At 35.4% G+C, this 22,801-nt stretch overlaps 1 protein-coding gene across 1 annotated transcript; it reads right to left on the bottom strand.

Annotated features, from left to right (window-relative positions):
- Window positions 1-250: 250 nt before the first annotated feature.
- LOC124374100 (diphthine methyltransferase-like) lies at window positions 251-17,985 on the bottom strand (the record flags this gene model as incomplete). The annotated part of the gene is made up of 3 exons (XM_046832397.1): window positions 17,747-17,985; window positions 11,096-11,237; window positions 251-379 (listed from the first exon to the last, which is right to left on the bottom strand). Coding segments are annotated over exons 1-3 (460 nt in total), but the record flags the coding sequence as incomplete, so codon positions are not given.
- Window positions 17,986-22,801: the final 4,816 nt, after the last annotated feature.

Genomic DNA, 22,801 nt, shown 5'->3' with positions numbered 1-22,801 from the left:
TCAAATGTAAGAGACCCATCGGTTTGTACTGTGCCCAATATAGGTTGTATTAGCAGACCATCTAGAACTGTACACTCCTGGGGGAAGGACTCCACCCGTAACAATCAAACACTAACCTGATACAGAATAGTTCTGCCTTGGGTCATACACAAAAGGCCCATTTTGTGAATTCTTATTTATCTGATAAAAAACTTAACTAACCCAAATCATCGAGTCTCAGCACTGAAATGCACCCTTGTGAATCACTAACTCCAATCTTCACATCTCCTCCAGCAGTTGACCAATCCAGTGACAAGGCCAACAGTTCTTGGCTGTCTTCGCGCTTTGGCAGAAACCATCTTCGTTTCATGCACCAGTCTTTCTCTGGGAATCTCTAGCTCTATAAGAAAACAGAATCTAGTGACAAAAAACTAGGATTGGTAAGAAGGAAACAGTCTGCACAAGTGTACAAGAGACAATATACTTTATAGTCACTCTCAATGGTTCAGTAAATTAAAGACTAGCTTCTTAAATAATCGATAAGTATTCAATAACACCACCGAAGCAGAAAAACAACTCTGATCATCTGTGTTCCACATATAACCAATGGGAAATTAGTGACATGTATTTTTATTTTTTATCATACTTCCAGTCACATGTTAAAGTAAAAATATTTAGATAAGCAGTTATGATCAGTAACAGAGGTAGTGGGATAATGGGAGATATATTAAGTATTCTTCCAACTGAGTGAGAACTTCCATTATTTTTAAGTTGACTTAAAAAGTTATCCATGCAGCTCTAATTAAAATAGATTCACCCTAATAATATATTTTTTATATATTCAAATAGAGTATGAGACAAATTATAACACAAAACCACAGTGCAGATGCAGTTGTACTCAATTTAAAGTACTGTACAGAATGATAAAACAAAATGACTTTATTTAGTTTAATTTTTTTAATATTTTGGATTTTTAGCTTTTAAAATTTTAACCTAATTTGTTTTGTAATATAAAAGTTTAGTAACAAGCAACAAATGGATTGATTGATCGCAAACATTGAGAGATCGGACAGAATCATTTACTCTCAAACCTCAGCAGTGCTCGGGTTACTCCCAGACACTGTGTTGTATATTTTCCTACATGTATTACACGCTGTCAGCCATTGATCAGATAGACTGATATAATTTCAAACCTCAGCAGTGCTTATTAGCTACTCTCAGACACAGTGTTGTATATTTTCCTACCTGTAGTGCACGCTGTCAGCCATTGATCAGATAGACTTATATACTCTCAAACTTCAGCAGTGCTTAGTTACTCTCAGACACTGTGTTGTATATTTTCCTACCTATAGTGCACGCTGTCCAGCCATTGATCAGATACATGACTCAGCAGTGCTCGGGTTACTCTCAGACACTGTGTTGTATATTTTCGTACCTGCAGTGCAGGCTGTCAGCCATTGATCAGATAGAATTATATACTCTCAAACCTCAGCAGTGCTTAGCTACTCTCAGACACTGTGTTGTATATTCTTGTACCTGCAGTGCAGGCTGTCAGCCATTGATCAGATAGACTTATATACTCTCAAACCTCAGCAGTGCTTAGCTACTCTCAGACACTGTGTTGTATATTTTCCTACCTGTAGTGCACGCTGTCAGCCGTTGATCAGATAGACTTATATACTCTCAAACTTCAGCAGTGCTTAGCTACTCTCAGACACTGTGTTGTATATTTTCCTACCTGTAGTGCACGCTGTCAGCCATTGATCAGATAGACTTATATACTCTCAAACTTCAGCAGTGCTTAGCTACTCTCAGACACTGTGTTTGTATATTTTCCTACCTGTAGTGCACGCTGTCAGCCATTGATCAGATAGACTTATATACTCTCAAACTTCAGCAGTGCTTAGCTACTCTCAGACACTGTGTTGTACATTTTCCTACCTGTAGTGCACGCTGTCAGCCATTGATCGGATAGACTTATATACTCTCAAACTTCAGCAGTGCTTAGCTACTCTCAGACACTGTGTTGTATATTTTCCTACCTGTAGTGCACGCTGTCAGCCATTGATCAGATAGACTTATATACTCTCAAACTTCAGCAGTGCTTAGTTACTCTCAGACACTGTGTTGTATATTTTCCTACCTATAGTGCACGCTGTCAGCCATTGATCAGATAGACTCAGCAGTGCTCGGGTTACTCTCAGACACTGTGTTGTATATTTTCGTACCTGCAGTGCAGGCTGTCAGCCATTGATCAGATAGAATTATATACTCTCAAACCTCAGCAGTGCTTAGCTACTCTCAGACACTGTGTTGTATATTCTCGTACCTGCAGTGCAGGCTGTCAGCCATTGATCAGATAGACTTATATACTCTCAAACCTCAGCAGCAGTGCTTAGCTACTCTCAGACACTGTGTTGTATATTTTTCCTACCTGTAGTGCACGCTGTCAGCCGTTGATCAGATAGACTTATATACTCTCAAACTTCAGCAGTGCTTAGCTACTCTCAGACACTGTGTTGTATATTTTCCTACCTGTAGTGCACGCTGTCAGCCATTGATCAGATAGACTTATATACTCTCAAACTTCAGCAGTGCTTAGCTACTCTCAGACACTGTGTTGTATATTTTCCTACCTGTAGTGCACGCTGTCAGCCATTGATCAGATAGACTTATATACTCTCAAACTTCAGCAGTGCTTAGCTACTCTCAGACACTGTGTTGTATATTTTCCTACCTGTAGTGCACGCTGTCAGCCATTGATCGGATAGACTTATATACTCTCAAACTTCAGCAGTGCTTAGCTACTCTCAGACACTGTGTTGTATATTTTCCTACCTGTAGTGCACGCTGTCAGCCATTGATCAGATAGACTTATATACTCTCAAACTTCAGCAGTGCTTAGCTACTCTCAGACACTGTGTTGTATATTTTCCTACCTGTAGTGCACGCTGTCAGCCATTGATCAGATAGACTTATATACTCTCAAACTTCAGCAGTGCTTAGCTACTCTCAGACACAGGGGCGATTTCAGGGAAGGGGCCATGGGGGCCATGGCCCCCCCCGAAATACTAGGAAAGCTTAGTGTAATATTTTCTATAATCTATAAGTTCTAACAAAAATTGAATCCCAATACTCGTACATATCAATTAACAATAATTATTTTAGTATAAAAACGAGTCAAACAGAAAGTATTTATTTTTAAATAGTATTAAGTTAACAATCAGTTTCAGTGGTCAAAAGGCACTCGCATCTAGTTGGCGCCTTGAGAACACAAAGAAATCCGGCAACAGTGCAGCCGCGCCCCTCTCAACCGTCATCTTGTTATTGTAGTGACTCACGGACCACGCTCGTCGCTTATCACGTAGTCTGTACTCATCCGCCGACTTGTAGACTTATAGTGTTGTGTTTTTCTGTATTCGTTGCCTCCACTGGTTTGTTTAATGTTTAGTTTAATCTGCAGTTCTAAAAAAATGGTAAGTACGAACACAGACAAATGTTATAGGCTATACTTTTTATGTGTAATTGTGTAGACTATAGGCCTAAATAGTGTATTTACAAAGTAGTACCGGTATTGCATTTACATTAAACGAGGAAAACAAACTCAAAAGTAATTAATATTTATGCATTTATTTTATGCTCATGTATGAGTGCACGATATTCATATACTTCTTCTTTGTAAAAGAAATAGGTGCACATAATCACATATTTATTTCTTTTAAAAATTGAATTTAAATGACTAAAAAACGGAAAGACGCCAGAAATCGCGCGCCACTATGTGTTTATTTTCAAGTATTTAATACCCCTTGGAAACAACCTGACTATAAGATAAAAAAGATTCAGAATTTGTTCTTGTATTTGACAAAAACAGCATTCAACAAATAACGCCAAAATGAAAACAAATTTTCATCTACATTTCGACTTTTTTCTAAAACTATATTCTTTTGGGCCCTTTAACATTATTTTAAATTTATGTAAATTAATATGGATATATTATTCAATTTTGTGGAATGAGCATCTTCATTCAGACCTATATTTTTGACAATTCATTATCGTGGAATTTATTTTTGCACAATGTTTCAATATATGTATTCCGTGGCGTTGCTAAATAAGCAGTAGCTTTTTGGAATACCTATCATGAAGTGGCCCAGTTCGAATCCCGTCGGGAGTCGGGACCATCTCTCATCTCAAGTATAAGTACAATTTTATTAAGACTTTTCTATGTTTAAAGGTAAAATATAATAACTAATTAGTGAATACGTACCGGTAACTATTTGGAAGCATAATACGGTCTTGTCTAGGTTAGGAAAGGAACTATAAACAAATAACAAAATCACGAGACAGGCGCTTGGCTTTAAAATAAATACTCAACCTTAATTTTTTAAATGATAATTAATAACTTCCTAATTGTTTCAGGCATCTCAAAATAATCGAAAACGACCGAATCCAAAATCAATTAATTAGTTTCATATTTTCAAAAAGTTGAGAAAATAACAGATGACAATGAACCACGTGTAAAAAAGACTAATACATCTTCATCACAACCTGATCCTGACTCATGCATAAATACTTTATCAATTTCTCTTACCGATGCTGCATCTAACAACACCACTATTGTGAACACTGAAGAGCACAATGAAAACCAAAATACATCCCTAGAATTAGGTAGAGATGGTAATTGTGCCAATGACATAGGGCTTTTTGTGAATAAAAAGACAGATGAATTTACAAAGTGTCAATTGTTAGAACGACATTGGACACCGCCCAAATCATATGAATTCCCACATTCAATTCACACTAAAAATGGCAAGGAAGTAAAACGTTACTTTAGGTCATCAACACCTGGAACAAAGAAATTGGCTAGTTTTTTTCTGACGTTAAAAAGGGGTTATTTTGTAAGTTCTGCGTTTTGTTTTCCGATAAAAAGTGTGGGCACAATAAAGGGATGTTAGCTCAGAACCTTGTAACCCAACCCTTAACTTCATATGCCAAGCTATTGGGTAAAGACGGCTTCATACAAACACATGAAAACACGGCTTATCATAAAATATGCGTGCAGGCTGGTCTAGACTTCCTTCAAAGTTATCACAATCCGGACAAATCCATTGACAACCAAGTAAACTCTCAACGACTACAGCAGGTTACAAGAAAATAGAGAGAGGTTTACGCCCAATAATAGAATCAATCGTATTCTTAGGCAGACAAAATATATCCTTTAAGAGGTCATCGAGATGATGGACGACTGGATGAAGAGGCTGGTCCGAGTAACGAGGGGAATTTTAGAGAACTGTTAAGATTCAAAAAATCTCTTTAGGAGATGAGACACTAAAACGGCACTTAGCCGCAGTGTCTTCAAGAGCAACCTATATTGGTAATACCACTCAAAACCAATTGATCACATGCTGCGGTGAAGAGATAACGGAAACAATATTAAATCAAGTCCGAAACGCAAAGTATTATTCGGTGATTTTTGACAAGACGACAGATATTTCACATGTCGAACAACTGTCTTTGAACTTAAGATATGTACACAACAATAAAATTCGGGAAGATTTTGTTAAATTTATTGATGCTTATGAAAACATAAAATCCATCAGTCCAGATCAAGATGTGCATAGTGAGCAACGTTTAAGTGGAGAGGCTCTAGGAAAGATTGTTGTTAAATTACTTCATGATTTATCCTTAGATCTGAACAACTGTGTAGGAATTGGAAGACAGTTGTAGTGTAATGTCGTCTGAAGCAGCAGGTGCAGTATCTGAAATACAAAAGGTTGCAAAACATGCATGTAGATGTCCGTGTTTAAATCACGCCTTGAACAACTCTCTTTCAACTTCTGTAAATATTGCTTGTATCCGAAATACAGTAGGGATAATGAAATCAGTAGTGTCGTTTTTTCAATGTGTCGGCCAAGAGAAATCAAGTTTTAAAATTAACACTAGGGCGTCAGTTAAGTAGTTTGTGTGAAACTAGATGGGTAGAGCGACATGAAGGAGTAATTCAGTTCAGATCTGGGATTCGTCAGATAATTGAAGCACTCACATCTATCTCGTCATGGCAAGATCGCACAACTTCGTCAGTTGCAGCGACTTTGCTCAACTCTTTTATGCACGACTGAGTTTTTAATATCAATGATGTCATTGATTGACGTTCTAAAAGTCTCATTGCTGCTCAGTCGACTTCTACAAACACCATCACTTGACCGGGCATCTACCGCAGTCACCAACACCATGGCAACATTAAAAGAAAGAAGGATTAAATGTGATGATATATTCAAACAAATATTTTTTGAAACCAAAGCGCTAGCAGAGGAGCTGGATGTTGAATTGAAGTTACCAAGACGTTACGGGCAGTCAAACTAAGAGATCAAATCACCCAGGAGACGTAGAAGAGTACTACAGACGATCTATTTATATACCTCTTCTTGATAATGTTTGTGCTGACTTAACATCCAGGTTAAGTTATAGCTCACTGGAATGTTTTGGCCTACGAGGAATAATTCCCACCAATATAGTTGAGGATGCCAGAGAAAAAAATGGTCTCATTGTCAATTTAAAAAAAGGTTTTGAACAGTTTGCACCTATTATCGGTGATGGAGATACCCTAAGTAATGAAATTCAGTTTGAAGGTGAAGTGGACCTGTGGAAAAATCACTGGAAGATGAAGAAGGAGAAAGAGCAAAATGTAAAACTCCCTGAAGATATATTGAAAGTGTTAGACTCCTGTGACCCAAATATATATTCCCAATTATCCATGATGTTCTCAAAATCTTGGCCACACTTCCAGGTACGTAAATTAATAAATAAAATTAGTCATATAGGTATGGGCTGGCTGGGTGACTTTACATACTTTAGATATGTGGGTTTAAATGGAAAAGCACACAGAATGGGTACTGTATTACCTGAAGAGTATACTATAAGAACTAACCTAAGAATAAAATTGTTTTCCAAGTTTAACTTAAATAAATATAAATGTAACACACAAGCAAGTAATAGTAATTTTTTCATTCATGAACACAAAATAAGTAAATTCATTAAAATTAGTATGTAGTCTATATTTTATAATAACTATTTCAGTTCCATGAGTGATTTTTATTATTTTATTTCCAGTCAGTGTGGCTTCGGCAGAAAGGACTTTCTCCACTTTAAGAAGAGTAAAGACTTGGCTGAGATCAAGAATGGGAGAAACACGTCTCACGGGCCTTTGCATGCTTCACGTTCACAGCCATCTTCAAGTGGACAACAGATAAAATAATAGAACGATTTGCAAAGAAAGGTGCAAGAAGGCTTGAGTTTGTGTTATAAGTTTTGTATTTTGAACCAGTATTTGTTTTAAAAGCCATCTTGTACACAATAAACTTGTTTTCAGTAAACAGTAGCAGTTTCTCTGTAACCATCCAATTTACGTTAGAATATTAAACCTCTTTGACTTTAAATTGCTTAAAATTACAATTTTAAAATGTTAGAATTAAACATTTTTCAAGTTTTTCTTGATTTACAAGGACTTTGACGTAGCGAAAATTTCTCTGTGAATTAAAATTGTGGTTACAGCAATACAGCATAAAAGAGGACTTTTCAATGACCAATGAGCTACATAAAAACAAGATAGCCCCCCCCCTGAAAATCAGCCCTGGAACCGCCCCTGCTCAGACACTGTGTTGTATATTTTCCTACCTGTAGTGCACGCTGTCAGCCGTTGATCATATAGACTTATATACTCCTCAAACCTCAGCAGTGCTTAGCTACTCTCAGACACTGTGTTGTATATTCTCGTACCTGCAGTGCAGGCTGTCAGCCATTGATCAGATAGACTTATATACTCTCAAACTTCAGCAGTGCTTAGCTACTCTCAGACACTGTGTTGTATATTTTCCTACCTGTAGTGCACGCTGTCAGCCATTGATCAGATAGACTTATATACTCTCAAACTTCAGCAGTGCTTAGCTACTCTCAGACACTGTGTTGTATATTTTCCTACCTGTAGTGCACGCTGTCAGCCATTGATCAGATAGACTTATATACTCTCAAACTTCAGCAGTGCTTAGCTACTCTCAGACACTGTGTTGTATATTTTCCTACCTGTAGTGCACGCTGTCAGCCATTGATCAGATAGACTTATATACTCTCAAACTTCAGCAGTGCTTAGCTACTCTCAGACACTGTGTTGTATATTTTCCTACCTGTAGTGCACGCTGTCAGCCATTGATCAGATAGACTTATATACTTTAAAAGTTCAGCATTGCTTAGCTACTCTCAGACACTGTGTTGTATATTCTCCAACCTGTAGTGCACGCTGTCAGCCATTGATCAGATAGACTTATATACTCTCAAACCTCAGCAGTGCTTAGCTACTCTCAGACACCGTGTTGTATATTCTCCTACCTACAGTGCAGACTATCATCCATTGATCAGATAGACTTATATACTCTCAAACCTCAGCAGTGCTTAGCTACTCTCAGACACTGTGTTGTATATCCTCCTACCTATGGTGCAGGCTGTCAGCCATTCATCAGATAGACATATACTTTAAAAAGTTCAGCATTGCTTAGCTACTCTCAGACACTGTGTTGTATATTCTCCAACCTGTAGTGCACGCTGTCAGCCATTGATCAGATAGACTTATATACTCTCAAACCTCAGCAGTGCTTAGCTACTCTCAGACACCGTGTTGTATTTTCTCGTACCTGCAGTGCAGGCTGTCAGCCATTGATCAGATAGACTTATATACTCTCAAACTTCAGCAGTGCTTAGCTACTCTCAGACACTGTGTTGTATATTTTTCCTACCTGTAGTGCACGCTGTCAGCCATTGATCAGATAGACTTATATACTCTCAAACTTCAGCAGTGCTTAGCTACTCTCAGACACTGTGTTGTATATTTTCCTACCTGTAGTGCACGCTGTCAGCCATTGATCAGATAGACTTATATACTCTCAAACTTCAGCAGTGCTTAGCTACTCTCAGACACTGTGTTGTATATTTTCCTACCTGTAGTGCACGCTGTCAGCCATTGATCAGATAGACTTATATACTCTCAAACTTCAGCAGTGCTTAGCTACTCTCAGACACTGTGTTGTATATTTTCCTACCTGTAGTGCACGCTGTCAGCCATTGATCAGATAGACTTATATACTCTCAAACTTCAGCAGTGCTTAGCTACTCTCAGACACTGTGTTGTATATTTTCCTACCTGTAGTGCACGCTGTCAGCCATTGATCAGATAGACTTATATACTCTCAAACTTCAGCAGTGCTTAACTACTCTCAGACACTGTGTTGTATATTCTCCTACCTACAGTGCAGACTATCATCCATTGATCAGATAGACTTATATACTCTTAAACCTCAGCAGTGCTTAGCTACTCTCAGACACTGTGTTGTATATCCTCCTACCTATGGTGCAGGCTGTCAGCCATTCATCAGATAGACATATACTTTAAAAGTTCAGCATTGCTTAGCTACTCTCAGACACTGTGTTGTATATTCTCCAACCTGTAGTGCACGCTGTCAGCCATTGATCAGATAGACTTATATACTCTCAAACCTCAGCAGTGCTTAGCTACTCTCAGACACCGTGTTGTATTTTCTCGTACCTGCAATGCAGGCTGTCAGCCATTGATCAGATAGACTCATATACTTTAAAAGTTCAGCATTGCTTGGGCTTCTCTCAGACACTGTGTTGTATGTTCTGTTACATACACTGCAGACTGTCTGCATTACATGACTGTCCACTGAAATATTTTCAACCAGAAACATATCACATTTGTCTCTAAAAACTTCTTTTCCTCAATCATATTTTAGAAACACTACACAACTCTAAACTCTATGTTGTTACTTAAAAAGTATATTCAGGGTGGGCACCATTCTTTCATGAATAGGAAAGTATTACAATTATTCTGTTTTCTACCAACATTAACCTGAATTTTATTTATTCTTATGGCTGTTATCTTATACCAAAATTCTTCAACATACAGGTAATACAAGAAAAATTAGTGAGGATGGTCTGTGTAGTCCTATTGGTAGTTTTCAGTTAACAGTATTTACAGTATGATAATCTGATATATCAGGTATCTTTAATAAGAATCAGATGCCAAATTAACGATTTCAATTTTGGCTTAGAACTCTTCAAATTGTTCTCTTTTAATGCCACATACTTTTTCAATCATTAGTCTCTACAGCTAGAAGGAGGTTTGAAACTGTTTATTACGTGTAAACCAGTGAAAAGTTTATCTTTTTTTAATGATCTCGACATCTTCATACCTACTTAGTTGATGTTAGACTCTCATGAACAACAAATGTCATAAGGAAAAATGTCATATGAGGAAAAGGAATATTGGTCCTGTTAAATTTGATGTTCAGTCAAGAAACTGTTTAGTAATTTACACTCTGTGAGCTAAATTATTATTATATAATTGCCCGTTAATACTTTAATGCAATTATGATCTATCGTAATGATCATCATTTCGTGACCAATAATAAATATTTACAGTAGTAGTTTATTGACCGGCCAATAGAGTTATATTCAAGGTCAAATTTTCACAGTAAAATAAAACTATTAGTTTTCTTATCATCTTACTGAAACATTATCAAACCTCTTCGGAAGTTCTGTCACCTGCAACTTTCCACATAATCCTGCCTACACATTTATTACTTAGGCTCAAAATGATGAAAACTTAGAGCCGGCTGTAGTGAAATTACATTGAGTTTTTCTCCATAAGAATTATGTTTAACCTCAAACAGTTTTTTAAACATAGCAATAACACCAGGATCAAAAAGTTCTATCCCTATTAAAATTATTCTTATGGAGGAAAACTCAAGGGCATTTTACTACAACTGGTTCTTAAGTGCATGGATAGAAAGCACTACTGTCAAAGAACTAATTAACACAGGGTCACCCAACTTTGCACTTAAGGGAGTTTACATTTTAAGTTTGCACAGCTCAATAATTTTACTGTAATGCTTATCTGTGGAAATAAGACACCAGCAGAGATAAAAACATACTCATGTGTATCTGTGATACCAGTCTGAATAGTTTTTGAGTAGACCTTGTAAAGTTAGTACAACATCGATCAGATTTCAACATAGAGAGTGAGTTATTGCTAATATGCAACTATAAATACCTGTGTTCTGTGTCAACCTAAAGAGGCAAACTTCTCCTACAGCATTAGCTACAGCCAGCAGAACTCTACCTCTCACCACTTCTGGTGCCCACTTACAGTCCAGCACTGCAGGCATGTCAAGAGATTCTAGCCTCTCTATCATCTAATATGGGAAAAAAATTCATAAAATCATACAAATTATCAGCCTTATATTACTGAATAAGATATTAATGAGAGAATTGTACAACTATAATTTATTTTTTTAAATAAATAATTGCAATAACAATTATGGAATGTTTTTGAGGGCTGTTCAAAAAATATTGGACTTTTGTTAATTAAAAATGCATGTATTGAACTAGAGCTACAAACTTCTAATCCTCTTCAAAATAGGTTCCTTGGTGATGCACACACTTCTGCCACTGTTCAAAACTTTCTGGAAGGTATCTTTTGGAATGCTGTTAAGCTCGGCCATCATATTCTGTTTAATGTCTTCTCTTTCTTGAAATCAAGTTCCTTTCAGGGGCATTTTCAGCTTAGGAAATAGACAAAAGTCACAGGGAGCCATGTTGGGGGAGCACAGAGCTTGGCGAACCAGAGGTGTGTTGTTTTTAGTGAGAAAACCCTGAATTAGATATGCAGAGTGGGCAGGTTCATTGTCGTGATGGAGCTGCCAGGTTTTTGTTGCCCACAGATTCAGTTGTTTGCACTGTACAGTATCACGTAGGCAAGGAAGAACCTCAAGATAGTATTCTTGTGTGATGGTTTGATTGTGTGGTCCGTACTCATGACGCACCACTCCACTGGAGTCATAGAAAACTTGACTTGACTGCAAACTTGCCTTGCTTTTTTTGGTCTTGGAGATGTCATGTGTTTTCACTGCATTGATTGAATCACGGTTTCCAGGGTCGTATCTATTAATTCAGGATTCATAACCAGTGATCACTGTGTGATGCTGTGATCAGGTGTCAGGGTTACTGTTTACACTGTCCAGCATGACTTATGCAATACCCAGCAGGGATCACTTCTGGCTGGTTTATATCTTCCAGTTGAACCCACCACTGGGCACAGCAAAAACCAATGTGTCACTTAAATCTGGGCAACCTTATGGATGTCCAGGAGTGGCACATCACTAACCGCAAATGTTGAGATTCTGTGGTTCATGGGCAATTCAATAGGTATAGTCTACTGTGGGAGATGACTGTTGGAGTTGGTGGGGTTTGTTCCCTAACTATCAGAGGTTCTTGCGAACCTCAGCAAGGGTATATGCCATCCCCTGCCTACTTTGACTGGAGAGGCTGGTTCAGAGCTGGCCTCCCCTTCTTCCGGGGAGACATGACTTTGAGATATAGTGCCCTAATTCTTTCTCATGGATCTCGATAGGAGGCGGCCACTACTCCCTAACCTTACCCATTCCTGTCACTCCGGAAGCAGCACAAAGGTTCTTACAGGACCAAGTGCAATTTATTAAGCTTCTTGTCCTAAGAGAAAAAAAAATCTTGTGCAATTTCAAGACGAAATTGTTTTTGCTCCATTGTAAGTAACTTTGGAACAAATTTTGCGGACACTCTTCTCATTTTCAAATCCTCGGTTAAAATCGAATGTACTATCCCCACTAAGCTTGGCCACCAGCGCTTCATTTGTTTAAGCAGGAGGACTGAAGGTCAGATACATTTTGAACAGCTCTCATATTTAAAACTAGTAACATAATCCTAAAATTGGTACATATGAGATAAAACACGTGTGTATAAATGGGTAAATTTGTTTAATATAGAAGTTTTTTTTTTAATTTACATCATTTACATTACACTTCACCTCAACAACAAATTTGTAATACTTTAATTGGTTGTTAAGCTGAGCTCCAATGAAGAAAAGTGTCCACATTTACACAAAACTATCTTTTTATTTCTTATACAAGTTGATAATTATTTGTTTATATTGGATTTCTTTAAAAACGTTTTAATGCAAGAAAATGGTGCTTACAAATGGACATTTAGGAGCATATGCAAATTTATTGAGAACTATTTCAAAATTTAATTATATAATATAATTAAAATGTCACAGTAAGCAATGTATCTGTGGTGATTTCTTTGAAAATAAGTACACAGTCCTTAACATGGTACGAACATTTTCATCATTTAGCATTGCACACATGTAGATTCAAACATAAAAACATTGATTTCATTTATAGTTGTGGCCATTAGTTAAAATTAATTTTAAAATTTTAATAAATAACAACTTAACTAATTTAATTTTTAATACAAAAAATGTCTTGTTATCCTCAAGCAAGAAATTTAAAATTTTGCAATGTTACAATACCAATAAAATAATAAAGTATAATAAATACTTTAATTATAGCTACTAAAAAAATCAAAACAACCCAGGGCAACAACCTGCTAACTTAGCTAAAAACAGGGTAAAATTAATGCAAGGATCTCCAATAAACGATAAAAAAGCAGCTGAGGATGAGTGTCTAAAAGAATTTTACAATAACCACTTACAGTTTTATATTGAACACATGACTAAAAACTATAGTAAACTCTTTCAATAGGTAAATACTGAACCCATGTTCACCACCTATGCTCAGCCCCTCATGCATCTACCATCGCCACCTATGTGTGGTCAACAAATCCAAGTACAAGTAGATGACCAGCCTGATTCTCCTCCCAAAGAGCAAAATCATGTTTCTTTTTTAGAGCATCGGAAAAAAAATAGGAATCAATTCCTAAACAGCATTATACAACATACCCCTAAGCCTGATAAGGTAAAATATATATCCCCTATATCAAAACATAGACAGAATTGCCAATAAAACCGATCGCCTGAACACCCTTCTCAATATCTTAAAACCTGACCTAGTGATTCAAGTGATAGTGAAGTGATGTGTGTGTGAAGTGATTGTGATAGAATAAGACAGACAAGAGAAAACATTATCATACTGACAGCAGAATATTGCAGAAAACACCATCAGAAGGGAGGAGTTGCTATATTCACAAAGGATGCATAGAAATGTCAAATTGAAATAATTAACACTTACAAATACAGTATGGAAATTGCTAATATTGATCTTGGCAAGTTCAGTCTCTACCTAGAGGGGATTTACAGGACAAAAAGGAAACTTAGAGGCAGGTCTGGATGTTGTATCAGGATCATTGGAAGGTATGACTACACTCTACTGACAGTGATCCTGACTAGCTACAACATCCAGAGATTGGCCCTCCCATATACTAGAATCACATCAACCTCCAGAACATCCATAGACTGTGCATGCACTGATCTGCAGCTAGAACAACTCTATGTTAAGGTTCTAAACACAGCAATATCATACCACACAGGACAGCTATGTACCATCAACTTGGACAACCCGTTACTCCCACCACCATCTGTTGAGTGCAGAAACAAAGTAGAAGAAACTTGCTAAAGCTCTCCTTCACCAGCAAAACGTCAGCAGTCTACAGTTCAACCAATGCAGAGGAGTCTTACAACAGTTTTAGCATTCTTTCCAATGCAATAGATATGACATGCCCTATATCAAAATGAGAATAAAAAACAAAACGAAATAAGCAAATTCTAACTGACCCACCCTATAGCGATGCAGTTGAGGAGACCAGTACATTGAAGCTCAAGATTTGCACAATATAACTGAGAATGAGATCGACAAAAATAATACAGCTCAATCAAAAAAGAATATGACCTTCGGGTGAAATATCTGAGATGCCAGGAAATAATTGACGGAGATAACAGTTACAGATAACAAATCAAAGGCCAATATGGTAAATCATCAATCTCAGAGAGGAAGCCAAAAGAGTATAAGCCCCTACCCATAGCATTAGATATTTAAGGAGAAGTCCATAAGTGACCCAGTCAAAATTGTAGAACATTTCAAGACATTTTTATCATTCTAGCTGAACATTCAACATATCAAAACCAAGCAAGTGGTCAAAGGAATCCAAATCCTAATACTCCAAATTTTATACTACAACATATATCCCTACAAGAGGTAGATAAAGTAATCCCGATAATTAAAAACCAAAACTTTAGCTGGATTTGATAGTCTCTACAAAACTGTTGAAAATATGTAAAGAAGAAATAGTTGGCCCTTTTGTTAATGTCATGAACAAATCCTACAATTCTGGAACATTTTCCATCTGCTTTAAAAATATCTAAAGTCTATCCGAGGCTCAAACAAGGAAACACCAACTAACCAGCTAACTACCGGTCAATATCACTGATTTCAACTTTTTCTAAAGTTATGGAACAGAATTTTTTTTAAGCTGATGCCCTATATAACACTTGTCAACCAAAAACTGCTTATGTCTCAGCAACATGGATTTCAGACTAGAAGGTCGACAACAACAGTATTTATTAACAGCAATTCCTAACAGACCAACTGGAAGAAGGCAACAAAGGCACTGCTATCCTGCTTGACTACTCTTAAGGCCTTCAACTGCTTTAGCCATACACACATTTTAAATTGCCACAAATTGACAAATCTTGGAGTAAAAGAACAATCATATGACTGGATAAAAACACAACAAAACCTAACAGAACAAAGACAAATAGTCAAAATAAACCATACCACCAACGAACTAACATAAGAGATAAAAATCACTGCCACAGATCATTACTCCCAGTTGCTACAAGGATTTGTACTAGGGCCCATTTTGTTTATTTAATATACAAAATGACTTCCCTACATGCAAAACCACAGCCATACACTGATGTATGTTGATGATACAGTCCTCCTCATGGGTCAAAAAAAAAAAACCGGAACAACTTGAAATAGCAGCATTACGCTGCTCTAAACATTGCAATAAAGTACAGCTAAGGAAATGATCTTGCTATAAATTAGAGTAAAACGAAACGGCTTGTTCTAAGAAGGCACAAAGAAACAACAGGAAGACTACCAAGTCTGGAGGAAACAATTACTTCAAAGTAACTGAGCATAATAATTGATGACAGTTTTTTGCTTGGACTAGTCACATAGATTGCCTTTGTAACAAGCTCAACACAGCATTGTATGTAATCCGCAGAATAAAAAGTATTAGTGATACAGAAAATGGCAAAGATCGCTCTTACGCCCTCTATGAATCTAACCTCTGGTATGGGATTGCAGCATGGGGGTGCACTACAGCAGGCAACTCTCAGCGGCCACAGAAAGGAAACCCACCTACGCAGGAGCTAAGTTATGGAATGCCCTTCCAGATGACACAAAGAAGACCAACAAGCTGCAGTTTGGATGGCGTCTGAAATGTTGGCTACAAGAACATCCTTTTTACCAACTTAATGAATTTTATCAATGGACTGACAATGTGTAGCTACTGAATTTTATCAATGTATTTCTATGACCCTTGTTCTTACCTCTATGATAATGTGCAAAAGAATGTAAAAAAGTAAATTAAACATTTCTATAATTCTAAGTATAAAAGTTGTATGGATACTAATATTGAGTTAAGCTCCATTTTACCTCTTATCTTAGTGGTCTGAAATCTGACACTATCCCATACGTGACTCCTGTAATCAGAGTCTATGTTTGAAGAGATATAAAAATTTTTTTGGTGACAAATAACCTCCAAGAGAACTCTCTACATCGCTTCAACATCACACACCTGGACTATAAAAGCAATGGTGTAGGAAGAACAACATTTCGTGGGGAAATTAAAATGTCCAAGAGTTAAAGAAAATTTCTAAGATTAGTGTTCTAAACTTACTAGATAAAAATGTTTCTTAGAAACATTCAAATATATAAAAAGAACTAAAACAAAGTTTTTAAGGGAAATCTTTTGTATTTTTAAATTTAAGTAATACAATTGGTCTTGGTGTAATTTTATATATAGTTTCTTTTTACACCAGTTTCGATTAAATAATTATAACTTGTAGGTTGTTAGAATTTATCCAGCAGTTGTCATAAACTACAGTAAATATTGATAGATAGACGCAATTGATAAATTTTAGCTGATTCTAGGAATGTTAACCCATTGACAAGAATCACTAACAAAGAACAGTCCAAGTTGTTTTTAAATTCTACTACATACTTATAGGTAATTATCTCACCAAAAACATAATTTTCTACTTACTCTTTTTACTTTAATTAATAAGTTTATCTTAGAATACCCTAGACAAAATGCCAGGACGATCTCCTGGAAATTAAGTTTCCAGTAATAGATGAAAGATTACTATGTGCACCTTCGATTTATCATTGTATTGTATGGCTATTCAAATAAATACAATTTATTACTAAACAGAACAAAAAAAAACATTTCAAGTAATTGTACTTTAAAAGAAACAAATATTACAAAACCTTATGAAAAATTTCGACTGTAAGTTATAGGGCCTTATAAGAAAATTAATGTTATTTTTTTTTTATCAAGTACCGTTTTTATAAAGAGAGTGAATAAAAAGTATGGATACCCCATATTAACTTTTAACCAGCCGCACGTACAAAAACCAAACTAAGTACATCTCTGTAGGATACAAAACTGAACTTTTTGATTAGTACCACAAGATTACGACTGTACCGAAAATACCAAATTTTGGACTCAACTTGAAAATTTGATCCCCATCAAGTTGCACATCACTTTAAATGTCTAACAAAAAGTTATTAACCAATATTTCATTATGTCTTCTTCCTACAATTATTAACCAATTAAAAATTTTTTACAAACAGATTTTTACCTGTTCTTTTACAACAGCAAGAAGATGAAGCCGCCCCTGTCGAGAGGTCCTTGGCTGTCCTTCTCCTTCCACCAGTTGGTACGTGCCACACACTAACACGTGTTGGAACATGTCTACTGGACACCACTCCACTGAGTCAGCACTAAACTCTGTGTCCCAGCTGATCAGTGTTTCCACATCCATGTTCATCTAGATGGTGGGTTCTGAATTGTAATTGAATGTTATAAGAATGGTTAGTGTGTACTATGTGAATCAATGGAAACTAATATAACTTTTGTATTTGTCGTAAATGACCACTTACACATACTGTATAATGCACATTAGTTTAATATTATCTTTTAATTAATTTCATGTATACACTAAATAATGCATATTAACAAAGTATGGTTTTGATTACATTTAAGTAAAAAGTAATTTATTTAAATTTTGGTAATATACCTGTGCTACTTATTTTTGAAGCTTGGCCAAAGTAATTCATCTTACAACATACTGTTTCATTTTTGAGACAGAATTTAATGATTAATATAGTTAAACGATTATAATTATTTAATGATTAAAGTTATATAGTTAATTTGGTTATTACATAGGTTGTGTGTGTGTTACTTTGATATATTATTCAGGAATTGATAATTACCTCAATAATATGAAATGTTATACCAGTCTGCAAAATATAACTTTACAATGCTCAAGAGATAACAAAAACAATATACAATTGCACCTCACCTTTAAGAAGCAACCCTCTAAAGTTTGTCTAGAACCATTCTCTACTCTATTTGCAACCATTCAAAAATTATGAGGAGATTTAAGAATAAAATTTTACACAGAAGAAAAATAAATTGCTTCTTTCACAACTTTTTAATTATCTAATCTAAACCTCTAACGTATGATATGAGTCACTGGAAATTTTTAGATGTATGATCCCACCAGCATCAATGCACTTTTGAAGTCAGATTTTCCATTCAACTTTGGCTTCAAATGAAAAATGATGACCGCGCAAATGTTTCATCAGATTGAAGAACAACCAGAAGTCTCACATAGTGAGATTCGGAGAATAAGGGGAAGGTGCTCCATAATTTTGATGCAATTTTTGTGCAAAAACTCAAAAAGATTTTGCATCAGTGTGGGAAGAGGCATTGTCATGATACAAAATTAAACCCTTAATTTGTTATAGTCATAAAGAACTTATGGCAAGCATTGTTCAGTGTACCAACTTGCTGTAACACTCCTTTGTCAATCCAGCTTAATAGCCTTCACTAGTCTTATACTCTTGAAGAAAACAACATAGAATATTTTCTTAACCATTATAGGAGATGGAACACCCTATGTGACTCTCTCCTTGACCTGGAACGTCATAAAATGGTATGTATGTCTCGTTACCTGTGACAGTTTTGGAAATAGTCCGTTCATCACCATCATTAATCAGTTGGAGGGTATGCTGGCTAATTTTCACACTCTCAGCTTTTTGCTCGTGTCAAAATTGTGAGGTAACCATAAAAAAACTATTTTCTTGACTTTTCAAAAGTCATGCAAGACTATTCACAATAATGCGAACTCAATCCCTAGGGAAGCCTTAATCATTAAGTAAGTGCAGTCTCTTTTCTTTTGGATCATAGCACATACTCGAAACGGAATGGGCATATATCATATCATATGAACATTTTCTTGAGTGACGGCAGAATATGGACATACCGAGCACTCGTCTTCTGGACCTTCGAAATTCCGAATACCACCTAAAAACAGAAGCTCGGATGTTACTTTAGAACCGGACAATTTTGAGGTGTTTGACACACTCCTCTTGAGACAAACGGACTTTAAAATCATGGAAAATCATAGCCCGAAAATGCTCCCTCAATAACTCCATGACTTTACAAAAACTGATTTTTCCAAACTGTACTGAGTGGCTCTCTTTTAATCAGATCAGAATGATAATATTGCAGTATGCATGGTCTGCCAGTATCTCAAAACTCAACAGACTGTCTCTCGTACAAAGAATAGCTTAGTATTTTTTGTCAAAAAAATTTAACAACAGAGGACAACTCAACATGTTTAAACTAATTAAAATAATGCAAAACATAAAACTCAAGACAGTTTATAGAAATATTTTACCTTGGCCATATATAACATGGTACCACTTTAAAGCTTGAATTTAGATAATTTAATTGATGAACTATTCATATTTTATTGAAATATTAAATTTAGAATTATTTTAATTCCACTAAAAAAATATTATATTTCTGAAAATTATGTATATGCCACTACATTACAAATATTTCACACAATTTCCATTTCCAAAATTGTCAGTCACCTCTGTAAATGTAACAGGCAAATCTCTCACTGACTTATTAAAGTTAAGATTTGGCACACATGTGCCTCATGACTCGAAAAGGAAAACTTATGTATTTTCATAAGATGAAACATCCACAGGGTTAAAATAGGATCGCAGCCCCTAGACCTACAATTTTATTTTTGAATTGTCACTGTACTAGAAAGGTGAAATTAAAAACATGCATACATCATCACTTAAACAGAAAACCCCACATTTTCATGGAGATCAACCACTATATTTATGTTCTATAATTTCGCTTTGTTTTATAAAAATGAAATTTAACACCCACGGGCCTACATAGAAAAACAAAAGTATTTTTATAAAGATCAATCAACCAAAGGGTATGAGGTTACATCCTCTAAAAAATTATAAATTCACTTTTCAACTTTCTGATGGCCTAGAATAATGAAACTTAAAAAACAAGGCCTTATGCTCTGAACAGACAAAGTACATTTTCATGAATTTCAACTACACACAGGAAATGAAATAGGTTTGTCCTTAGAAGAACGATTTGTTTTTTAACATCTCGCTGCCCTAGAAAGGTGAAATTTGAAAACATACTACCGCCACTAGAAATACCTTATACTAGACTGGAAGTAGAATACACCTGGAATAGACACTTTTCACTAAAGCAGACTTTTTAGACCAATGCACATGTATACTGTCTTGATTGTGACAATAAGGTAAAAGCTACTACCTGCTTGGAATAGCTTAGATTGGAAGTAGATTACTATGAATGGGAGTAGATGCTTTTTGACCAAAAGACTTTCCAGGGCACTGAGGATAATTTAGATCAGAAGAGCCGAAAGTATACACCTTTTGACTGAAGTAGGCTTCTCAGACTGAGTGTACATCTATATTTTTTTGATCGTGGCAACAACATAAACTCAACTACGTGATGTCAAATATAATTGATTTGAACCAGAAATGCTTCTTCACACGCTAAGCCTGAAGTAAGACCCAGTGGTAATTTTGTTTAGCTTTAGAACCTCTTAAGTAATAAATACCATAAATATGCGTCCTTCCAATTCAAATTATTACAGGGTTTCATCATATTACATCAAAAGTGCTTTCACTAAGATTACTACAAGAGTTACTGAAATTGTTGTAGCTATTCGTTCAAATATTATGGAATGTTAGAGGGAAATTTGTGTATTTTATTTGCAGGCTTATCTAAATAAAGTTATTACTTTATAGATTATATAAAATTGTATTTTCATATGTTTTAATCAAAATAAACCAAAACCCTGAAATAGATAAGGATATTATAATTACAGTTCAACATTGTAATCTTCTAATCAACTGATTAGAGGAGCTAGTTAAAACAGCTGATTGTTGTTGCTTTAAATGATACTATCACTTAATGACAGTGGATATTATTTCAAACTAGGTTTATTAAAAATTCATTATCTCCTATATTTACTGATTTTCTTGAACTTTTGGTATTGTTGGATCTGTAGTAAATAGCCAAACTAAGATTTAATAACTGCCTTTTTTATCAAATTTTACAATATTTACAAATAAAGATTTTAGATAGCTGCCATTTTGAAAATAAGTCTTTTAGAAAATTGAAAATTTTGCTGCAAGTATGCCTTTAGGTTATAAAGGTATATACCAAATTTCAACTTATTATAACAATCCATTCTCAAATTAAAAATAGTTCAGTGAATAAAAAACCAAAGGTAGGCTATTCAGGTAACTATTGAGTTTTTTCGAAAGTTTTAATATGATATTCTGGTTTGTGTTTCATCTAGGACTAACAGCTGAAAATATTGGTAGAGAGTTCTGGGACACCTTGTATATAGGTTTTTACAGAGTGTTCACCAAATTAGAAATAAATAATTATGAGTTTTATCTTAAATGCTTATCACCTTAATTTAGTAGTTAAAATGTATATAAAATATGTTAAACCAAAAATGTCAAAATTATAGAACATTTATATGTAAAAAAAGAATTCAAACAAGTTTTCCATATGCTGTAAACGGACTAACACTAGCATAAGTTCCATTATTTAAATAGGAAATGCAACCAAGTGCCAAGCACCATGCAGTATTTTGCTGCTGAAAAATCCAAAGCACAGAGATTTAAATGCAATATTTTATTAAAAATGTCACAAGCTACTTATTGGGTGCTACCAGAAAGTAAATACCATTTTGAAATATATATATTTTTTTTAATTAATGCACTTGTAGCAGACCAGCTTATCTAAACCTTCCCAAAAAAACATTTCTCTAGTTAAGACAGTAGTATCTGTCTCATGTCGGCGTCACATTAGAAATTCTTACCACCAAGCTTGTGTTTCATGTGTTGGTATAAATAGTTCAAAATCTCCTCTCTTTCATCGCAGTACCAGGAGGGAAATGTTAGAACTCTGCCTTTGTGCATCTTTCATTCAGCAAGAACACAGGTTGTGATAATCTAAGCATTCAGTTTAAAATCTCATGTAAAAGACAGTTATCAAATATTGAAGAAATGTATCTGAACGTATTATCATTGAGAATAGAGTTTTCTCTTTAATTTTCTCATCAATTCTCCTAATCAAGTCAATATTCATAACAAAAGGCCTCCCACTTTCTTCAAGCAAATTTGTCCATTCTTCACTGCTTGCTTAGCTCAATTTTGCACCATTTCATCACTTGTTGCACTTTCATCATAAATCTCCATAATCACATGTCTATTTTTATTTAACACTCCTTGCATATAAAACCAAACAACAGATAAAATCTCAC

Source organism: Homalodisca vitripennis, unplaced genomic scaffold (genome assembly GCF_021130785.1).
Source record: "Homalodisca vitripennis isolate AUS2020 unplaced genomic scaffold, UT_GWSS_2.1 ScUCBcl_7287;HRSCAF=14903, whole genome shotgun sequence".
Taxonomy (NCBI): domain Eukaryota; kingdom Metazoa; phylum Arthropoda; class Insecta; order Hemiptera; family Cicadellidae; genus Homalodisca; species Homalodisca vitripennis.
Note: the sequence above shows the minus strand (reverse complement) of the source record. Positions and strands in the feature narration are given on the sequence as shown.